General features: G+C 46.1%; 1 protein-coding gene across 2 annotated transcripts; it reads right to left on the minus strand.

Moving 5' to 3' along the window:
• Window positions 1-6,759: 6,759 nt before the first annotated feature.
• On the minus strand, window positions 6,760-11,315 carry FAU (FAU ubiquitin like and ribosomal protein S30 fusion). Of its 2 annotated transcripts, none has more exons than XM_044270379.1 (5): window positions 11,238-11,315; window positions 9,211-9,293; window positions 7,679-7,823; window positions 7,127-7,182; window positions 6,760-6,918 (listed from the first exon to the last, which is right to left on the minus strand). In XM_044270379.1, exons 2-5 carry the CDS (start codon window positions 9,283-9,285, stop codon window positions 6,793-6,795), a joined length of 402 nt encoding a protein of 133 aa, XP_044126314.1. In that variant the 5' UTR covers window positions 9,286-9,293; window positions 11,238-11,315; the 3' UTR covers window positions 6,760-6,792. The 2 variants fall into 2 exon arrangements, with proteins under 2 accessions (XP_044126314.1, XP_044126315.1); XM_044270380.1 differs by lacking the exon at window positions 11,238-11,315 and adding an exon at window positions 11,096-11,174.
• Between the last annotated feature and the right edge of the window lie 25 nt (window positions 11,316-11,340).

Consider the following 11,340-nt stretch of genomic DNA (forward strand, 5'->3'; position numbering starts at 1 on the left):
GCAGCAGACACATCTCTAGAACAACTGTTAAGAGGAGACTGTGTGAATCAGACCTTCATGGTAGAATATCTGCTAGGAAACCACTGCTAAGTACAGGCAACAAGCAGAATAGACTTGTTTGGGCTAAAGAACACAAGGAATGGACATTAGACCAGTGGAAATCTGTGCTTTGGTCTGATGAGTCCACATTTGAGATCTTTGGTTCCAACCACTGTGTCTTTGTGCGACGCAGAAAGGTGAACGGATGGACTCTACATGCCTGGTTCCCACCGTGAAGCATGGAGGAGAAGGTGTGATTGTGTGGGGGTGCTTTGCTGGTGACACTGTTGGGGATTTATTCAAAATTGAAGGCATGGCTACCACAGCATCTTGCAGCGGCATGCTATTCCATCCGGTTTGCGTTTAGTTGGACCATCATTTATTTTTCAACAGGACAATGACCCCAAACACACCTCCAGGCTGTGTAAGGGCTATTTGACCATGAAGAAGAGTGATGGGGTGCTGCGCCAGATGACCTGGCCTCCACAGTCACCGGACCTGAACCCAATCGAGATGGTTTGGGGTGAGCTGGACCGCAGAGTGAAGGCAAAAGGGCCAACAAGTGCTAAGCATCTCTGGGAACTCCTTCAAGACTGTTGGAAGACCATTTCAGGTGACTACCTCTTGAAGCTCATCAAGAGAATGCCAAGAGTGTGCAAAGCAGTAATCAAAGCAAAAGGTGGCTACTTTGAAGAACCTAGAATATGACATATTTTCAGTTGTTTCACACTTTTTTGTTATGTATATAATTCCACATGTGTTAATTCATAGTTTTGATGCCTTCAATGTGAATCTACAATTTTCAGTAATGAAAATAAAGAAAACTCTTTGAATGAGAAGGTGTGTCCAAACTTTTGGTCTGTACTGTATCTTCAGAAATAAACAGCTCAGGAACGGCTCCAGTAAATAAGGTTACAAGCTGCTGGGGTCTACACCCCGGTCATAAGGAGCGAGCGGGAGATGCCGCCGGCCGTGCTGAGGGGAAACAGGAGCAGCCAGTGCCAGTGACTGTCGAGATGTGGAACTGAGAGGAACGGCGACCACCGTGAAACAACTGGAAGAACGGAAGGTGACTCTAAGCAAGGTGAAGATAGGTGGCTGTGTCTTCGCCATTAACCACACTATTAAATAATGCAGCTGCCAGCTGATATCCTGTCTAAATACCGTACATGGGCTTCAGACACACCACCTCAGCCACTTAAACCGTATGTTTGCGCGCAAGCCGCCCACACTCCAGCAGCGTGCAGCTTTGCTGTACGCTCCGAGTCTGCCTCCTCCACTTCCGGCCAGTAGGTCTAGTCAGAACTGCCGTCCAGACTGCAGGACCACTTCCTCTCTGCCTCTGGCTGCCCCCTATCGCACCGCCACTTAAATTTTTTATTTAAAAAATCCACAGCAGGCAGCCCAGGCCCCCATAGCCATTGCTATGGCGATCCCTACGCCACTGTATATACACTCACCTAAAGAATTATTAGGAACACCTGTTTTATTTCTCATTAATGCGATTATCTAGTCAACCAATCACATGGCAGTTGCTTCAATGCATGTAGGGTTGTGGTTCTGGTCAAGACAATCTCCTGAACTCCAAACTGAATGTCAGAATGGGAAAGAAAGGTGATTTAAGCAATTTTGAGCGTGGCATGGTTGTTGGTGCCAGACGGGCCAGTCTGAGTATTTCACAATCTGCTCAGTTACTGGGATTTTCACGCACAACTATTTCTAGGGTTTACAAAGAATGGTGTGAAAAGGGAAAAACATCCAGTATGCGGCAGTCCTGTGGGCAAAAATGCCGTGTTGGTGCTAGAGGTCAGAGGAGAATGGGCCGACTGATTCAAGCTGATAGAAGAGCAACGTTGACTGAAATAACCACTCGTTACAACCGAGGTATGCAGCAAAGCATTTGTGAAGCCACAACACGCACAACCTTGAGGTGGATGGGCTACAACAGCAGAAGACCCCACCGGGTACCTCTCATCTCCACTACAAATAGGAAAAAGAGGCTACAATTTGCACGAGCTCACCAAAATTGGACTGTTGAAGACTGGAAAAATGTTGCCTGGTCTGATGAGTCTCGATTTCTGTTGAGACATTCAAATGGTAGAGTCCGAATTTGGCGTAAACAGAATGAGAACATGTATCCATCATGCCTTGTTACCACTGTGTAGGCTGGTGGTGGTGGTGTAATGGTGTGGGGGATGTTTTCTGGGCACACTTTAGGCCCCTTAGTGCCAATTGGCCATCGTTTAAATGCCATGGGCTACCTGAGCATTGTTTCTTACCATGTCCATCCCTTCATGACCACCATGTACCCATCCTCTGATGGCTACTTCCAGCAGGATAATGCACCATGTCACAAAGCTCAAATCATTTCAAATTGGTTTCTTGAACATGACAATGAGTTCACTGTACTAAAATGGCCCCCACAGTCACCAGATCTCAACCCAATAGAGCATCTTTGGGATGTGGTGGAACGGGAGCTTCGTGCCCTGGATGTGCATCCCTCAAATCTCCATCAACTGCAAGATGCTATCCTATCAATATGGGCCAACATTTCTAAAGAATGCTATCAGCACCTTGTTGAATCAATGCCACGTAGAATTAAGGCAGTTCTGAAAGCAAAAGGGGGTCCAACACTGTATTAGTATGGTGTTCCTAATAATTATTTAGGTGAGTGTATATATATATATATATATATATATACATATATACACACACACAGGCTGAAAAGGAGGGTGGGAATAAATCCTGGATGCTGTCATGGGCTCATGTAAAAGTGATTACCAGTGAGTATAATCTTAAATCTCCCTTACGCCTATGACCGCACCCTTGAGAGACAACTAGAATAGTAACTAGCTTAAAGAGGACCTTTCACTCGTATACAAACTAAAAACTAACTCTATCTGTGGGCAGAGCGGCGCCCAGGGGTCCCCCTGCACTTACTAGTATGCCTGGGCGCCGCTCCGTTCGCCCGGTATAGGCTCTGGTGTCTCAGCTCCGTCTGTTGTATTGGACTGATTTTTTGTAGGAGGCGTGTCCCTTGCTGCAGTGCTGGCCAATCGCAGCGCACAGCTCATAGCCAGGAATAATAGCCAGGATCGGAACATAAGGAATAATTAGGGAAAAAAATGTCTGCGGCTAAGGACATATGATTTTTTTAATCTGGTCCCTCCTTGCCTGTTTAGGTAGGATACCACTGTGGCGCTGTCTGAGAAGATCTTTATTCCCTTTCCTTGTATTATGGGTAGGAAATCTCTTAAGGCAAATACTGTAGAACCGCTCTGAGCGCTCTCATATTCTGTGAGTCCTGACTCTATTGAGCTCCATACCCCCTGTTAACCCCCTACCCGGTCGGACTGGCATCTGTGGTAATGGTTATCTGCTCCTATAGATCCCAAGAGAGGCCCTGAGACAGATTTGAAGGTTTCAGCCACCAGGTTAAGGATTGTATCACCTGAGGGGTGAGAGGAAGTGGGGAATCCAATGAGGATAGTGATACCTGCCACTCTTTTAGAATCTGCCATTGAAGTGTTCTGGAGTGAAAAATGGCCCAATTGACTGCGGGTATTGTGGAGGTCATTTTGCCTAATACTGCCATTCCTGTCTGATGGTTTCGATCTTTTGAGGCTACCAGGGACCGCACATCTTCTCTTAATTGAGATATCTTGTGCTGAGGAAGGATACAACATAGGTTCACCAAATCCAGAATCAGTCCTAGAAATACACAACTTTGGGAAGGGGTCAGTTTTGACTTTCCCCAGTTTATCTGCCATCCTAGTTTTGTCAAAGTTTCGAATACTTCTAGAAGATGAGGTTAAAAGGTTTTTGTAATCTGCCACCACTAGAAGATCGTCCAAATAAGGAATAACCAGAATGTCTCTTTCCCTTATGTGGGCCATAACCTCTGCCATCAACTTTGTAAAGAGTCTGGGGGCCTGAGATATTCCAAACGGAAGTGCTCTGTATTGCAAATGATGAACTTGGCCTTCCATGAAAACTGCCACTCTGAGATATTTTTGGAAATCTGCATGAATTGGGATGTGATAATAGGCATATTTTATGTCTATGGTGGCCATGACACAGTCTTTGAATAGATGTTTTATTGTAGACTGTACAGATTTCCATTCAGTATTTTTAGTATTTCAGGAATGAATTTAAGTCTCTCAGGTTTATAATCATTCTGAATGATCCATCTGGCTTGGGTACAATGAAATGGAAAGAATAAAACCCCCTCCCCTTCTGGAACAGGAACCTTTTTCTTTAGAAAGGAATTTCTTGTTTTAGTGCTAGCTAGCTAGGTTTCTTGTAGAATTTTGAAGAAGATAAGATTTGTAATTTTTAATCTTTCCGGTGGGGGCAGAGACAAACTCTAGACGGAACCAGTCTTTTATAATACCAATAATCCACAAGCTTGACAAGATTTTTACCCAAGCCAGAGAAAAGAGAGAAAGTCTTTCCCCCCACGGGACAGAAACTGTCATTGTTGACCAGCCTTGGGCCCTGAAGTGGACTGAGAATTTAAGAGAAATCCTTTATCCTTCCTACTTCTGGTTTCTTGTCTAAAATTCTCTTTTGTCTCTATTGAAAAATTTTTTGTTTCTGCGAAAAAACTGTTGTCTTTTGGGAGGTCTGGAGACAGGAAACCTCTTTTTCCTGTCTCTCAGAGGGCTTCTCTAAATGGTCATCCAAAACCGGTCCAAAGAGTTAATCTCCCTGGCACGGAATAGAGCAAAGTTTATTCTTTGAGCCTGTGTCACCAGATCAACCCTTAAGCCAAATAGCTCTTCTTGCAGAATTAGACAGGGCTGCTAGCCTCGCATTTAATTTTAATGCATCCACAGAAGCATCTGAGATGAAGTCCACTGCTAGTAATTGGTCTCTGGAGGTTTTATTCTCGATATGGGACTCCAGTTCTACCTGGCATTAGAGGTAGTGGCAATATTCGGTTTAAATGCCTGGGTAGAGGCTTCCCATGCTTTTTCCAGGTAAACTTCTGCTCGTCTATCCATAGGATCCTTTAAAGTACCGAGATCCTCAAATGGCAAAGCAGATTTTTTAGACATCTTGGTGATTGGGATGTTCAATTTAGGAGGCCTATCCCAGCAGGGACTCCGCCTCAACCAAAGGGTATTTTCTTTTAACATTTTTGGGAATAAAAAATTGTCAGGTTCTTTTCCATTCTTTTTGAATAAAAAATGTTAGGTTTTCATTTAATGGAAAAACTCTTGATCTTTTGTCCCCCACATCACCAAACATTATATCTGGGACAGACTTCTATTTTTTAGATTCATCCACTTTCATAGTGGCTCTAATAGCCTTCAGCAGAGATTCCGTATCCACAGGGGAAAATAAAGGTCTACCCGTGGTTTCTTCATCCGAAGAAGAGTTTTAAAACTTCTAGGATTTCTCCTTGGTCATTCTCGTCTGAAGAATATGAATCAGATATATAATCAAGGCCCCGCACCTCCTGAACACCACCAGAAGGATTCAACAGTGTCGCCCTGAAACACCAGCCCTGATGAAGCATCCAGGACCTAGAAGGAAAGGCCTCATACTTTGCAGGCGGCTCCTAGTGGAGACTTACTGCCGTACCAGATGTGTCTCAGGGGCTCCTGCAGCCTAAAGCTAGCTCTCCACAGAAAAAAATAAAAATTCTATCCATAGGACAGGAAACTGAGGTATAGGGGCAGAAGCCCCTCAAGAGCTCTCCCCAAAAGTTCCTGTTCTGGATGGAGGCAGTCTCAAGGATGCTGTCATGGGCGTAAGGGAAATAACATATCTCTGACAGAACGGACTAAATTTCTGCATGTCACCATAGTGCCCCCCAGTATTAAGGCCCCCATAGTAGTATTTGTCCTCTAAAATAGTGGCCCAAGTATTAATGCCCCCTTCCCCACTTTGTGCAAATAAAAAAAAAAACTCCTCATCCATTTGATCACACAGCAGGGAATACTTGCTATTTACTGGATGTATAAGACAGGACCTGCGCTCTGGTGTGATGCATTTCGCAAGTCCTGCTGCTTCCAGTCTAGAGTACACTCACTACTTGCAGAGCAGCATGTAGGTGCAAAGGACCCGTAAAACATCATTACGCTGGAGCACTGGTCCTTTCCATACATTGAATAGTGCTCGCTCTCTGCTGGGCGATTCAAATGGATGGTCAGATTTTTTATTTTTTTGCAGATAGGGAAAGTGGGAAAGGCTGTTTCAACGAGTGCTCCAAAATGGAAGTACTCATTAGTAATAGGTACCGCAACCAAAGTACTGACAGTGCAGCCACAGAAATAAATAGAGTTGCAGTGCAATTCGCTGCAATCTCAGAATTGCAAAAAATCCAGCAGTGTGCAGTGCAGCCCCAGCCTAACAATGTGAACACACTATTCCTGGCTGTGACTGCTGCAATTCAGCAGATCACAGCCAGGGATCAGAAACCCCTGAGAAACACGGCCGTCTCCTCCCTGTACACATTGGTATGGATTAGCATACAGGATGGGAAACCAGTATGGGGGCACAGCAGCCAAACGGAGCAGCCCATCTGAAAAAAAAATAAGCGATATCACGCCTCAATATGACCTAGTGCCAGATACTTGCATTGTAATGTCAGGACCAGTGAAAGGTCCGCTTTAAAGGTTCCGACTTAAATATATTTTTTCAAATCGAGACTGGCTAATTGCTTAAATACTGCTAAGTGCATAATATATCCATAGATGACTCCACACAGGATGATGAAACTACATTTTTATTAACTCTGTCAAATTAAGAGTTGGCATTTGGTCCCTTCTTCTTGCCAAAGGTGGGAACCACATTGACAAAACGCCTGTTGTACTGCATGCGCCTTTTTGCCCTGCCAGTCTTCTTTTTCTTCTTCTCTTGCTTGGCCACCTGCAACAGACAATATGATGACACCACTTGTGGAGGAATACACCCAAATACATAGGCAGCTTTGTGTTCCCACGTCTCTCACGGTGCTGGATCCGCTCTCACCCCTTTGGCCCTGCATGGTATGGCTTAGCCTGCCGTTCAGAGACAATATGCAGTCCACACCCTAGACTACGTCAATAATCGGCCATGGTTGAATTCTAATACATACCTTTGGAGTCTGGCCTCGTACTTTTCCAGCACGAGCTAGAGAACCATGGACTTTACCTGTTGATGGAAAACATTTCTATGTTATAGGACATATATAAAATAAAATGAATATAAGGCGGTAGCCCTCTTATTTAAAGGGGTTGTCTGATATTGATGGCCTATCTTCAGGATACATCACGAGTATCTCATCGGTAAGGGTCCGACTCCTAGCACCTCCCACAATCAGCTGTATGAAGAGGCTGCAGCGCTCCAATGATGACTGCACTCTCCTCAGCTTATCAAGCACAGCGCCATACATTGTTTAGTGGCCTTCATGGGTATTGCAGGTCAGTTTCATACTTTAATGTGACCGAGCTGCACCTAAGCCATGTGACTGACCTCACCGGCCTAGAAAGAGACTGCAGCCTCTTCAAACAGCAGATCGACGGAGGCCCTGGGAGTCAGACCCCCACTGAGCAGATACTGATGACCTATTCTGAGCATAGGCCATCAAAATCCCAGACAACATCTAATAAATTTGTGAGCAAGAAAAATGCAAGTGAAAAGTACAAACCTCCCAAAAGACGAGCGGCTACATCCAATGTGCTGAGTTCACACACTCCACTTTGGACTAAGGTGGCTTCATCGGAGAGAGGGGTACCGGCAAGTAGAATAACCTGATCTTCAGAGGAAATTCCCTCAAGGGAGGAGATGTGAGCCTGAACAAATAAAGAACAAGTTTAGGTTAATTGTAACTGCAGGTATGACTAGAACATACAGGTAACATTGGGCAGGTTGTGCTAGTAAGATACCGCAAACACCTCTACTGGGCAAGTCCTGTATCCGATGTGTCCTGCACAAGAATCCCGCTCCATGTGTGCACGCGATTCCCTGTTATGGACGCTGCTCGTTTCGCAGAAGCGCATGGAATGACTTATAATGCTGTGCGTCTCAAAATGGCCTTACTTACAGAATTAGGGCTCATGGACACAACCAAGAGCAGCAGCGTGCATATGTGACTATGGTCCCCATTTGACTCACTGGCCAGTGACCCAGCAAGGGGATAAATCTTAACGGGACCAGCACATTAGGCTCTAAAGGTTTTCTCACCTTAGACACTTATGGCTTATCTGCAGCGTACACGTCTGAAAGGTGTGGGCCACGCATCTACCTCTACCACAGCAGCTCTCCATCATACCTCGTAAGGTGGCCTCTGGTCACCACATTCAGGGAGGGATGAATGGCTGGGTGGTTACAATTGTGCTGCGCTGTCCCTGTCCACTTCTATGGGAGTCATGAGAATAGCTGAGCATGCTCAGAGGCTGCACACTGTCAGTCTGAAGGCAATAATCAGTGGCTGCCTCATGAGGCGGGGGCTCCAAGTAGGGCTGCATGAAATGCACAGCTAAAAGATAGGGCGAGATTCTCTCTAAGAGTACCGTCACACTCTGCTGTTTTTGCGCACAGATGGTCATGCAAAAAAGTGCAAGCAAAGTGTATGTTTAACAAATATGTCCATTTTGCTTTTTTCTCTGTGTGGATTTGGAAGTCTTCAGCAAGTCAACTGTGTGAATTTATGTGCATGTCACCCTTTGCATCCTGCAACAAAAACTACAAGTAACAACCTGCTTGTGGTGCGGCTACACTGAGAAATCCGCACGAAGATATGTTTGCAATTTGTTTTCAAACCTGTACCTACGGCTGGAATCTTTTTTTTTATAAATTCCAAAGCCACAAGTAAATGGGGGAAAAAAATATATAACAGAAGGGGCTCATGCACACAAATGTATTTTCCATATCTGTTCCGTTTCTTTTGCGGAACCATTCATTTCAATGGGTCCACAAAAAAAAAAAAGTTACTCCGTATGCTTTCCACAAAAAATAAATAAATAGAACATGTCCTAATATTGTCCGTTTTACAGACAAAGATAGGACTGTTCTATTAGGGGCCAGCTGTTCAGAAAAATACTGAATGCACACGAACATAATCCATATTTTTTGCGGACCGCAAAATACATACGGTCGTGTGCATGAGCCCAAAGACTGAGAAGTTTCCCATTGCTAGGACCTATACGGAGACATATCTGACAGGTCTTCAGCTCTTACCTTGATCTGGGCAACAGTCTCCTGGCCAGAGACCTCAAGGGTGTGCAGACTCTGCGCTCTCACAAAAAGCTGCATGGTTTCAGCTGCAACAAGGGAAAAGGATCAAAGTCATACAGCAACTGGAGCTTACATGGTACTTCATCTATAACGCCATAGTATTCCAACATTTACAGGCAGGGGACGAGCTGATTGAAGAGGCTACCCCATGAAAGTGATAAAGATGAGATCACAAGTAATGAGACTGCTGGGACTTGATGCAATCCCAAGAACAAAGAGTCCTGAGCCTCGCTAAATGGAGCAATAGTCTGCATGTTGGTTCAGTTGTATGGGGCTCCATCACCCCCATAGTAATGAATTGCGCAAAAGGCACTACCTACTGGTCCATCCTGAGAAGAGATTCCCCCCTCACTCATCAGGATCTTAGGGAGCCCCAGTGGTCTGACCCCCCTCCATCAGGATCTTAGGGAGCCGCAGTGACCAGCTATGCCATGTCTGTAGGACAGGTGGTAAATAGTCGTGATATTCGTGGACTGTGGGCCCCCCTCACAGGCGACTGCTTCCGCCCTCTTGGGTACAGGGAGAAAGCTGTCTATCAGCAGGAGCTCATGAACACAAGGACTCCAGCAATCAGGACTGTAAGAGACCCGGGTAAGTAATCAGGGCCTGTCACTAGTTCATGCAGGACCGGGTCAGACCTGCACATGTTAAGGCTTTGGGTGATATAATACGTGCACTGTCACACGGGCCAGCACCACAAGGCTGCAGTGACCAGGTCACCTAATGGCTGATGGACACCTTTAGGGTATGTTCACATGACAGATTGTTAAAAAACCAGCACGTAACATGTGCCTTTTTCTTAAACCTGTGGGTGTTTTTTTCTTCAATACAAAACTGCATTTTCACCTTGCGGTTTTTGGCGCAGATTAGTACCGAACTGCATCTCCCATTAAAAATGAATGGCAAGTGTCAAAAAGCACTAAGGGCCCTTTCAGACGAGCGAGTTGCGCACTCCGGACCTGCAGTGTGAGTATGCGGCAGCACCCGTCCTGACCTCCCAGCACTGACAGGGTCACATTGCATCATGTTGGATTTATGATGCTATGTAACCCTTAGAGGTCTGGAATGTATTAGATGACACTGACATAATGCTGTCAGTGTTATCCAATACACTACAGAACTGTAAGGGTTACATAGCATCATGAATCAATATAATGCTACGCGACCGCGGCAGTACTGGGAGGTCAGGACAGTCGCTGCCAGTCCGGAGCATGCAACTTGATCGTCTGAAAGGGGCCTTAGTGCTTTTTGACACTTGCCATTCATTCCAATGGGCGATTCAGCGCAGACGCTGATAGGGCATGTTGCTTCTTTTCTCTATACGTGCCGCTTCCCATTGAGGTGAATGGGAGGTGCATTTTAGAGCCCAAAAAACTAAACAAGTCAGATGCCCATCAGATAACCCCAATGGCACACGTTACTCAGAGATAAACCCCTGCTAGACGTGTCCGGCAGCAGCTCCCCACCTCTCGCTCAGGACACATGCATGCTTGGCCAAGCTGAGCATGTGTATGACCCCTCTGCAGGATCCCCCAGACACCAAAGTCACACTACAACCCTCAGCATTACACGACCAATGCCCCCCACATCAATAGATCCAAGATCTCCTAAGGGGGTTTTCTATAGCCTTGTACTGTCCCCAGTATAAAGGGCCATCACAGGAGTCTGCAGCTTTGACAGATGTGATGTCTAGTTGAAGATATGAGCAGGTTTCTAATAAACCCCTGTTCAGACGTGGCGGTAACAGCAGAGGAAACCGCGAAGTCAAACAAGCAGAACGAGGAGGGTGGATGCTCCCTGGACACAGACCAGCCCCGGGGACACGCACCATCACCGCACACGTGTGGCGGATCACGGCGGAGATGGAGGAGAGGAGCCCCCGCAGACGCTCAGCCAGCCGGAGCCCGCCTCACCCCGGCCACACGAAGCCCTCCCGGCCAGCAAACCCCCTACAAGCCCCGATCCCTCACCGGCCGCTCCGCGTCTCGCAAAATGGAGGAAAGGAAAGAGGAGGAGAAAAGAGCGCGCACGTATCTTAAAGGCAAAACGTGGGCGCGCACGTACCCCCGTGTG

The sequence above is a fragment of the Bufo gargarizans genome, chromosome 10, assembly GCF_014858855.1.
Source record: "Bufo gargarizans isolate SCDJY-AF-19 chromosome 10, ASM1485885v1, whole genome shotgun sequence".
In the NCBI taxonomy this organism is placed as follows: domain Eukaryota; kingdom Metazoa; phylum Chordata; class Amphibia; order Anura; family Bufonidae; genus Bufo; species Bufo gargarizans.